Source organism: Dendrobates tinctorius, unplaced genomic scaffold, assembly GCF_039654945.1.
Source record: "Dendrobates tinctorius isolate UK_male_01 unplaced genomic scaffold, ASM3965494v1 ptg000319l, whole genome shotgun sequence".
Classification (NCBI taxonomy): domain Eukaryota; kingdom Metazoa; phylum Chordata; class Amphibia; order Anura; family Dendrobatidae; genus Dendrobates; species Dendrobates tinctorius.
In genome coordinates, this window is record NW_027361986.1 from 2,591,578 (window position 1) to 2,603,323 (window position 11,746).

At 45.9% G+C, this 11,746-nt stretch overlaps 1 protein-coding gene across 1 annotated transcript; it reads right to left on the reverse strand.

Moving 5' to 3' along the window:
• Positions 1–617: 617 nt before the first annotated feature.
• LOC141073892 (uncharacterized) lies at positions 618–4,335 on the reverse strand. The gene is made up of 7 exons (XM_073561428.1): positions 3,864–4,335; positions 2,738–2,785; positions 2,612–2,670; positions 2,466–2,537; positions 1,970–2,348; positions 1,737–1,893; positions 618–1,614 (listed from the first exon to the last, which is right to left on the reverse strand). The coding sequence occupies exons 3-7, from the start codon at positions 2,654–2,656 to the stop codon at positions 618–620; spliced, it is 1,650 nt and encodes a 549-aa protein (XP_073417529.1). The 5' UTR covers positions 2,657–2,670; positions 2,738–2,785; positions 3,864–4,335.
• Between the last annotated feature and the right edge of the window lie 7,411 nt (positions 4,336–11,746).

An 11,746-nucleotide genomic window follows, 5' to 3' on the forward strand; every position in this document is an offset into this window, starting at 1 on the left:
GTCACCTGAAGGTAGAGTTGAATGGCAGGATGACATGGTTTGAGATGTTAAAACCAATTTTTAACCTTGTTGTACCAAACCATTTCTGTGGTTTAAGTTACTGTACCCTTCAATTTTGGTAAAGTATTAGTACCTTTGTATCAGTATTCTATATTGTTTTACTACCTATTTTTTGTACCAAAATATTCCCATTTTTTAAATTCCTGACAAAGCTCTTTTAAAATTGAACAAAAATTATCATTTAGTTAAAAACTTTCTACTAAATCATGTAGTGTGGTGTGTAGAAAATAATATAGGGGCTATAAAGCGGTATCCAAGGACCTTCCACAGTACTGCCCACCAGCAGGCCTCCCCCCACCGCCACACACGTACGTAATTACTCATACATGTTCTTGTACACACACTCCCATACATTCACATACTCACACACACCTACTCTCGCACAATCACTCACACACACTCATTGAGTTTTATACATCGACATGTTATATTAACAGTAAAACAAACAAAAACATTTGACAGACTGAAAAAAAATTTTTATTTTTATCAGCTTTAGCTGGAATTTTTTCTTTTATATTTTTGTAATAAAACTTTTTTATTGGTAACAACAAAACACATTAAAGATTGGTGTAATGTGTAGCGGAAATAGTATTGGAGGGGCTCTCAGTTTGGACCACTTCAACAGGGGTGTTGTGGGAGGATGTAGTTTGTGAGGGGTCAGATAGCAAAGGACAAGGTATAGGAATGGAGAAAGAAGGTGAAGGGGTGGATAAAGCTGATGAAGGGGTGGAGAAAACAATAGACGGGGGGGAAACTAAACTGTGGGTGAAGGACGCTTGAATTTGGGATGTGGAAGGAGACTGGATGTATTGGGAAGGGAGTGTAGGTTGGGAAGGGAGTGTAGGTTGGGAAGGGAGTGTAGGCACGGATGCAGTTGGGAACTGGTACGGGGAAGCAGACTGGAAAGGGGCAGGAGGTTGGTACTGGGTAAAATGGTATGGTACAGGAGGGGTAGGAAGGACCGGGCCTGGAGCAACTACTGGGCCTGTTGGAGGGGCTGCTGATGTCACCTGTGCTAAGGCCACCTGGCAGGCTTGCATTACATGTAGCTGCTGTTCAGGAGTTAGGTTGTCCAGCCGCTCAATCACAGCTTTGAAAAAAGAATGATGCGGCGCTTTATTTGCATCTAGATGCATCCTTTCAACACGCGTGCCTAAATCAAGCACCTCTCTAGTAACAAGATTGAACCCAGCAGACATTTGCTGGGTCATGACTTTCATAGTGTTTTGAAAGGATGCATGTAGATTCATAAACTCTGCAGCCAACTGCTTTTCCTGACCCCGCTGACGCAGCCGCCCAGAACTCAAAGGTGTTCTATAGAGGGCAGCTGTGTCAGAGGGGTGAGGTAAAGGAAAGCCTACCTCGTCAACAGCAGCTTCATGTAATGAAGCCTGCACAGATGCTCCAGCAGAGGTGGATGGGGCTGAGGGATCACACACAAGGGAAGGCAGGGAGGGTGCAGAGGGGTTGGGTATGTTGTGGTCCATGGTGGCGGCCTCCTGGGGGATCGCTCCAGAAGGGTTCAATGCAGGCTCCCGCGTGCTGCTGAAGGTGCTGTTCAAAAAAGTAGAAAAAAATAGACATTAATATCATGATATTCATTAGCCCTGGCTGCCAAAAAAAAGATTACACATTTGACCATTTTTTATTTAGTCACTTCTGGTAGGAATGTTTACCTTCTTGTCACCATAGTTGATTTCAGGAATGACAGGGCCTCAGAATACTTATAGCGGCTCCTGCGTCCTCTTGATCCGCTGGGAGCCTGCATCTCTTTGTTGAACTCCTTCTTGAAGCGATCCCGCATTGACCGCCACCGCAACTGAACTCTTTCCCCTGAAAATTGAAAACACAAAATGATTAGGATCAAGCATAATACATCCGGAAACATTACTGAAATGTGAATACTTACGCTGTTCTTTCTGTGCCCGAGAATGGAGTTCCTCCCAGTTAGATAGCACAGCCTGGCACACTTCCTCCCAGAGTCGTCTAGTAACACAAGCATCTGCATGGAAGCGGTCCGCCATATTCCAGAGCGGCTCACGATCTCTCACCATATCAATCAAGAGGTCCACATCAATAGCCACATCCTCACTGTCGGAATCGTGAGCACGCTGTGAAGCCTGTTTAAAGACAAAAAAGGTAAACATAACAATCACAGCATTATGTACAAACCTTATAAAAGTCCTAAAAAAAAAAAACCTTACTCTATGGCGACCGCCCCGGCGTGGTTGCCGACGACTCTGGGAGGCACTTTGAGGAACTCTCGGACGAGCCACAGATTCAGAAGCCTATAATGAAAAAAAAAAAGAAGAAAAGGAAAATTAAATGCTGTTATGTTGATCTTGTTTTTAGGTCCAGTGATGTGTAAGAACATGTTTTAGTGCAATTAATGCAAAGATACTTACATGCGGGGAGCCCACTCCAGGCATTTCTCCGCTACGCCCGTCTCCTTCTGAGAGACCCTCTGGTTCAGCTTCCTATTAAACTAGAATGCATATATAGGGTTATGTGTACCAAGAATGTTCTGGCAATAATAAAAAAAAAAAAATACCTCATTTCGCTGGCGATGTGAGGGAGGGCTCCCAGAAGAAGACATGTCTGGCTGAAATTCTGTAATGAAAACAATTGTTACCTACAACACTAACCATATTCAAAGCTTTCAGGCCTGTATACTTACAATATGGGTTGCAAATTAGGATTTTGCAGTAGTGTCCTGGGCAAGTTCCTGCATGAAAAAAGCACAATGTAGTTTAGATTTGTGCTGTGTGCAACATTTATTTTTACAATCAAACAAAACAACAAAAATAGTAAAAAATAAGATTTTTTGAATTCCACTCTCACCATGCTATAAAATGCAGCTTGGACAACAAACCATCGCAAAATTACTATGTATATACTCGTGTATAAGCCGCACCGGCCCAAAAATTGGGAACACATAAGCCCAGTGTGTAACCCATACACTATGGCCCCATATGCTGTTCCATAGAATATGCCCCCATATGCCAAAAAAAAAAAAAAAACCTATTGTGGGTCCATCGCCCCTGTCTGCCACTTCTTGTGTCAGTGACTGTTCATCCAGCAGAGGGGGACACGCACTTCTCACATCAACGCACCCACTGAGGATGCAGCAGAGACCGCAGTGAGCAGCAATGGACCCAGGAAAGGTGGATATCACTATGCTTGCAACGCACAGATTCAGGAATGGTAACGTTACCACTGAAGACAGGAAGGGAGACAGTGGAGAAGCAAGCAAGGCTACAGATATGACAGCAGGATGATCTGTGACACCCCTGCTCCCCCTCTGACCCACAGGGAGATGATCCGTGTATAAGCCAAGAGGGGGACTTTTAGCACCAAAAATGGGCCTAACATCTTGGTATATACAGTACCTCCCCCTACAGTATTTACACATAAATTCACACACCCACCCACGCAAACTACTTCACACTGTCCTTCATAATTAGAATCCCCCCCACACTGATGACCACACCTGAAACTTTTTAAAAACAATAGTACAATGTATGAACAACATACATGTGTGTGTGTGTATATATACATATACATGCTGGGCAGGCAGCAGCAGGTACAGCATGGGACTCCAGCGTGGTGGCTAGCAGTGACAGCAGTGATGGGGGTTCTGCGGCAGAGGGTTCAAGTGGCGGTTGTGGGGGTCATGGTGGTGACAAGTTTATCTGGGAAGGCGGCAAGACAGTCGCTGGCTGTGACGGGGATGGGTGCGCAGGTATCGGCAGTCACACAGACAAAACGAAAACCTATGCTTGCAAGAAAATTTTTATACTCACACTCAAACTCCTGCTCGCTGGAGGTCCAATAGTGGATGGCTGTCAAAAATCCAGTTGGTTGCTGGATGTCTGTCTGGCTGGTGTATATGTGGCAGAATCCAGTGGCTGTGTGTGTCTCCAGTAGCTCTTTCTCCTCTGTATTAAGGGTGATTAATGCCCTCTCTCTACCTTTCCTATAGGGTGGGTGGAGATTGGCAGGTGTTTTTCCCCAAATTTGATACTTTTTGGAGCATGCTCAGTGCAAAAACCGGATCCGGCGCCGGAATCAGGCAAAAACCGGATGCCGCCGGATCCGGCGAACATAGACTACCATTATAAAAAAAAACGTATGTCGCCGGATCCGGCGTCTCCCGGTTTTTTACCGCAGACAAAAAACGTTACATGTAACGTTTTTTCCAGACGCCGGACCGGCTGTTTTTGCCGGATCCAGCAAAAACCGGATACGCCGCATAGGCATCCGGCGCAATGCGGCAATAATGAAACTCTATGGGGAAAAAACCGGATCCGGTGGCAACAGGCGCCGGATCCGGTTTTCACACTTTTCGCCACATCGCGCCTGATGCACAAAAACTGATGTGTGAAAGTAGCCTAATACGAGCACATAGAAATTGTTGACGGAAACAAGATTTTCTAAATGAAACAAATACACTAATGGATAAATTTAAGGGGAAAGGATATAGAGAGGATTTCCTTCTGGATGAAAGAGAAAAAATAAATAATATTCCTAGGGATAACTTACTCCAAGATAAACATAACCGTGATTCACAATATGATATGAATGATGATTTCCCAATCATAACCCAGTACAGTGCAAATACTCATATTCTGAGAATAATTGTAAAAAAATACTGGGGGATTTTACGGGATGATAAGACTATCCCCAATCTGGTCCCTTTGGTCAGAGACCCGGCTATTACCCATGCCGCGGTTGCAGGATTTGTAAAACATTAAAAACAGAAAAACAGTTTATCGTATCCAACGGAAATGAAATACTTAAAATCCAGGATTTCATTACGTGTAACACAGCAGGGGTTATCTATTCATTAAGATGCCCCTGTGATAAATTATATATAGGACGCACAAAGCGTCCATTCCGAGTAAGGGTGAATGAGCACCTTAGTGTCACGGTCACGTGTGTCTGGACGCAGCGAGTACCGCAAGGCGAACCCATGACACACGTGACCCTGGATACACCGCCTCCAGTAGGGCGAATTTAAATAATAAAACGTGCAGCTGGATACACCACCTCCAACTGGCGAATTTAGGTGATACATGTTATATATACAGTAGTCTGGAAACCCCGCCTCCAGTAAGGCGAATTTAAATAATACAGGGGAAACCTGGGTAACAATAACAATGGTGGGCCCTGTGATAGGGAATAGGAAAATGGAGACCTCCTGTACTCCCCTGAGCCAGTGTCCCTGCACTCCTAACGTTTCCTATGCCGGTTCCGCACCGGGCGACGCACGCGTACCGCAAACCCTGACTCGCCCTGCACCTAAACCCTCACTAGGGAATTGGTCGGTGCGGAAACTAATCCCACCACTGCACTAAACACACATAAGGGAAAATGACAAAACAGGGGAACACCACTTAGATTTGCTCTGCTGCGTACGCTCCTAGCAACAGAGCCCACCACCTGCGTGCATCTTCTCCTCCAACCGGATCCATCACCATAACCGGATCCATCACCCTAGTGCAGCCTTGGAGCAGAGTCCACCACCAGTTGCAGCTGCCCAGTAAACAGAGTCCCAAAGATGAGTCCAGATTCTGCCAAAAAGTCCAGCATGCTCAAGTCCAACTTTTCTGCCAAGAAGTCAAGCATGCTTGTGTCCAGTTTTCAGCAACCAAGTTCAGCATGCTGAGTGCAACTCTCACCATAGTTGCCACTCCACCAAGCCATGCAAGCACTTCCAGGTGACACCATAAACTGCGACTCCACCACGCCATGCCAGCCCTTCTTGCAGACCACATCGTTGGACTCCACCAATCCATGCCAGCACTCCCTGCAGACTCCATAGCTGGCACTCGTCCCCTCTGGCTGGGCTGCCCAGGACTCTCATTTAGCTTCTTCATCACCCAGGCTTGCTTCCCAAATGACGAACTATCAATATCACCAATGATCATCAAACACACCTGAAACTCTTTTATAGAGCCTCACACCTGATTTGTAATACGTGCACATTAAAACTAAAGTGTAATACCACTCACCACCACCGGGGCAACTTAGAACAAACGACACCACGTGTAATAATTCTAATGACCACCGGGGGCAATCAACCCACTTTGGCACCAAGCCAAAGGAAAAAAAGTTCACTTTGTCCATTTACTTGTCAGATCCACCTTGGATCATGACACTTAGGAATATAAATAAAAAATTCCTAGGACATCCCTTGTCTAAACACTATTGCGAATATCATGGGGGATCCCCTATGTGAACAACAATCACAGGTCTCCAAGTTGTGCGCAAAAGTTGGCGAAAAGGAGACTATATTAAGCAAATGTCCCGCATGGAGAGGCAGTGGATTTTTGATCTGGACAGTCCTGCACCTAAGGGCTTAAACTGTGAGGTTGAATTATATGGATTCAATTAAGGGTTGTACCAGAAGATATTTAAGGTGACCAATTCCTCCATTGGACCATCCCTGATGAAGGAAACCATGTTTTTTCTGAAACTAGTTGGCGAGGAATTGGTCCACTGTGCTCCCTGTAATCTATCATGTGACCGGTGACATCACGAAAGTCCTGTTGGCTCATCTCATGCCACAGCTTCACATCGTGCACATTGCACGCCGGCGCGCCACTGGAAGAGGGGAGCGCGGAGTGTCTGTCACCGGCCGGGACAGCACTCCTGAAGAGCCGTTGTATTAACCCACGTTTATCTTGCAAACATCATTCAGTCTGACTTCACATAAACACACACAGCGCACTTTACTGGTCCTCTGGAGTCCAGACATTCATTCAGATTACACCTTAAAGGGGTTGTCAGGGCTTTTCACATAATCTCAGTGCATATCTGGGCTGCAGAATGCTGGCAATAAGTAATTTACCTTCTGTGGCTAGTTTGCAGGGTTTGCTAGATATCAGCTCTTGCTTGTAAGAAAAACGTAATTAGTGCAATGGGCTAGCCCACTCACTCTGGGTTTCCTCGATGACTCCCAACTGAAGCATTTGCTACACTTCAGCAGTGATGGCTTGCCTCTGGGCTTCTGGCACTTGGTAGGATTTCATCTGTACCCGCACCCAAGGCTCGGTGAAAATGTCATGCTGGATCACCGAGGTCCGCCCTGGCAGCTCTGAGAATACGTCCGTATTCTGTTGCACCAGAACCCGAGCCTTCCGTTGCTGCTATTTTGTGAGAACATCATTTATCTTAACCTCACCCCCGGCCGCGTCCTTGGCCGGTGTTAGAGGGTTCCCCTTTGGTACTGTGACACCCCGGAGTTCAGTTGTCACAGTGACATTACCTCCCTCTACTGGGTAAAGTCATGCTTGGAGGCAGAAAAGGGACCCCCATGCCAGGCAGCATAGATTTAATCTCAATTTCCTGCTGCAAATCAGAAACGGGAAATGCCTTATAAATTCTGGCCAGCAGAGGGGGTTGGTGAGTCAGCTAGAAATCAGCTGAGGGAGTTGTCATGGAAACGAAACAGCTGTGAGCTGTGAGGAAAAAGGACAGTTGAAACGTGAGGACAGAGGTAAAGAGATCTTTCTGGAAGATCCTGTCAGTTCAAGACAGGCAGCTGATCTGATAAGAGGAAAAGGACACGAGCAGAGTTGAGAGGCTCTGGGAAAGCTAAAATACTGTAAACTCCCCATTAAGTATTACTTGCCTAACCCAGGAAGAAGTGCAGAACCACCTTAGTAAGATTATAATTGACAAATCACCAGGCCCTGATGGCATTCACCCTCGGGTATTAAGGGAGTTAAGTAATGTGATAGACAGGCCTCTATTCCTTATATGTAAAGACTCTATAGAAACAGGGTCTGTTCCTTTTGATTGGCGGCAAGCAAATGTGGTACCAATATTCAAAAAGGAGTGTAAAAGGGAACCTGGAAACTATAGGCCGATAAGCTTAACATCTGTTGTGGGTAAATTTTTGAAGGGTTTCTAATGGATACCATTATGGAATATCTCAGTGTTAATAAATGTTTAACTCCATATCAACATGGTTTATGAAGGATCGCTCCTGTCAAACTAACCTGATCAGCTTCTATGAGGATGTAAGCTCTCAAATGGACCAAGGAGAATCATTGGATGTCATTTATCTCGACTTCTCAAAAGCATTTGACACTGTCCCACATAAAAGATTGGTAAGTAAGATGAGAAAGCTTGGGCTAGGGGAAAATGTGTGTAGATGGGTAGGTAGCTGGCTTAGTGATAGAAAGCAAAGAGTAGTTATTAATGGTGCATACTCAGATTGGGCCAGGGTTACTAGTGGGGTACCACATGGTTCTGTATTGGGCCCTCTACTATTTAATATATTTATTAATGATCTAGTGGATGGCTTATACAGTAAAATACAAGTATTTGCAGATGATACAAAACTATGTAAGGTAGTTAACACAAAGGAGGGCAGTTTGCAACTACAGACAGATTTGAGTAAATTGGAGAATTGGGCTGAAAAATGGCAAATGAGGTTTAACACAGATAAGTGTAAGGTTATGCACATGGGAAGGAGAAACAGATGCTATAACTACTTACTAAATGGGAAACTGCTGGGGAAATCAGACATGGAAAAAAACTTAGGCATCTTAGTCAATAAGAAGCTAAATTGGAGTGCCCAGTGTCAGGCAGCTGCCACCAAAGCAAATAGGGTCATGGGATGCATTAGAAGAGGTCTGGGGACACGAGATGAAAACATAATTCTCCCTCTGTACAAATCACTCGTCAGACCACACTTGGAGTATTGTGTGCAATTTTGGACGCCGGTGCTCAAGAAAGACATTACTGAACTTGAAAGGGTTCAAAGGCGGGCTACTAAAATGATAAATGGAGTTGGTTCACTACAATACCCAGAAAGGTTATCAAAATTAGGTCTATTTACTCTAGAAAAGAGAAGACTTAGGGGAGACTTAATATATATGTACAAGTATATCAGAGGGCAATACAGAGATCTCTCCAACGAACTGTTTGTACCAAGGACTGTGACAAGAACAAGGGGGCATTCTCTTCGTTTGGAGGAAAGACAATTTCTGCACCAGCATAGAAGAGGGTTCTTCACGGTAAGAGCAGTGAGGCTCTGGAATTCTCTTCCTGAGGAAGTGGTGATGGCCAACTCACTGAATGAATTTAAGAAAGGAATGGATGCTTTTCTTGTGAGTAACAGTATAGAAGGTTACGAATAACAGAATATTATAGGTAGATGGTTGACCCAGCTTAGGGGAAGGAATTTTTTTCCCTATGGAGAAAATTGGCTTCTACTCTGTGGGTTTTTTGCCTTCCCCAGGATCAACAATGCAGAACAGCTGCACTAAAAATAGGCTGAACTAGATGGACATAAGGTCTTCCTTCAGCCTTCAAAACTATGTTACTATGTTACTGCATATAGCAGACCCCTGAGCGAAGCGCTAATAAAGAGAAGAGGGACATCAGAGTCCGAGGCTGATAGGAGCTGTACGCCCTGATAGCCGAATCTGAAAGTACAGGGGATTTTAAATTCCTGTGCACATTGATCACCTGAGGGCACGGCAGCGGATAAGGAGCCCGGGGCTGACGGTGAAGAGAACGGTACCCGTGGAATAGGCTCACACTGACAGCCGTACAGGTTAGTGAAACCATCACGAATAGAGGGTGGCAGCATTGTTATATACAGCGGAGACCCACACACAAAGCACAGAATGGAAGGTCCTAAATCCCCACCTGGCAAGGTGGATCCCCTGAATGCCTCCAGGCGAGCCAGACTCATTCCATCACCTGTATGTGGTACTCCGGACTACAGCCAATTACCAGTAAAAGGTAAAGAAACTGCACCTCTCTGTGTCTTTCTCTTATTTATCTGCACCCCAATGTTTACAGCCACTTTTACTATTTATTTAACATCTTTGCCCTGGGACTACAGCCCTACAACATCATAGCTGCGCCCAACATCCATCCCAGAGGAAGAACACCGCAGCACTGGTCACCTCTGACCAGAACACCACAGGTGGCGTCACGTATTTCACCATCTATAAACATTATCTTTATTTTTACCACATAAATACCACACAACATTCCCCTATTTTATTACTGGACGCCTCTGGGCCACGGACCGGGTCACCGCCACCGTGACACCGTCCCCCATGGAAGTCGACGGGCCCGGTACCGAGTACCCCCAGGTCCCGCGGGGCGCTCCAGTACAACCATGACCAAACATTCCTGGTCCTTCCAGGTTTTTAGCAGGTTTAAATGGTACAGTTGTTCGGGTTTTCTCTTTCTGGGCTGGTACACTCTATAATTCACTTTTCCCACCTTCCCCCATATCTCATACAGCTCTTGCTACTTGGCCAAGAGTTTACTCTCTGTGGTGGGCACTAGTGCCAACAGCCAGTCCCCTTTTTAAAGCTCCTGACCATGGCTCTTTTATTATACGTGCGGCTCTGCGCGGCCTGGGCATCCATCAGATGCTCCTTTACTATGGGCCTGACTGCCACAATCCGGTCCTGCATGCTTGTCACATGCTTGATCACACTCAGATGTGGAGTTGGCTCCTGTTCCCACGTCTCCTTAGCTACATTGAGCAACCCCTTGTATGCTTGCCATACACCAGCTCAAAAAGGGAGAACCCTGTGGAGGCCAGCGGTACCTCACAAATAACGAACATCAACTAGGGCAATAACATGTCCCAATCCCTCCCGTCTTTGGAAACCATCATTTTGAGCTTGGACTTGAGGGTCTTGTTAAACCTTTCCACCAACCCGTCGGTTTGTGGGTGAGCTGTTTAATCTGGAGCAGTTTACATAGCTCCCAGGTCACCTTGGACATAAAAGGAGTCCCCTGATCTCCCTTGGTAGCCCAAGGTGACAAAACATTGCAAACAGCTCGTGGGCGATTAGTTTTGCTGAGGTGTGTCGAAGGGGGATTGCCTCTGGGTACCACATGGCAAAGTCTACTATGACCAGAATATGTTGATGACCATGGGCGGACTTCAATATAGGCCCCACCAGATCCATTGCTATCTGCTGAAATGGTACCTCTATAATGGGTAGAGGCACCAATAGACTCCAGAAATTCGCAGTGGGTGTGATAAGTTAGCACTCGGGACAGGAATCACAATACCTCTTGGACCTCAGCATAAATCTCAGGCCAAAAGGACCTCTGCAATATTCTTCCTTGGGTTTTCTTTACCCCTAAGTGTCCACCAAGCATGTGTGTGTATGCCATCTCTAGCATGGCCAGACGGTACAACTGGGGCACCACTAGCTGTCTACCACTTCATCTTGGATTTTATCAACCCTATACAACAAGTCTTGTTTGGCAGCCATGTTTGAAAAAACGTTTTTGCAGCCGGGTGCTGAGCCACCTCATTTATTTCCACCACCCTTTCTCGCGCCCGTGCCAAGGTGGGATCCTGGAGCTCTGCAACCAAACGTACCAGGGGACACTTCCAGCTCAGGGATCTTCGTGGTCTCCTCATCCTCTCCTGCCAATACCTCTAGGGGAACCTATGGGGGTTACACTCTGTCTCTAAGTTGGCAACCCCTACAGCAGGTATCCCTGACTCGGGATCTTTGTGTTCCGCGCCCATTTACCGTGGAAGGGTTAACCCTGTTCTCCCACAGGGACCAAAACAGGGACAAGTCTCTTCCCAACACAGTCCCATATGGAAGGGTTTTCATTAGAGTTGAGTGAAACGGGTCGGTCAAATTCAAATGTCCCCGACTTTTGCTAAAGTTGGGTTTCA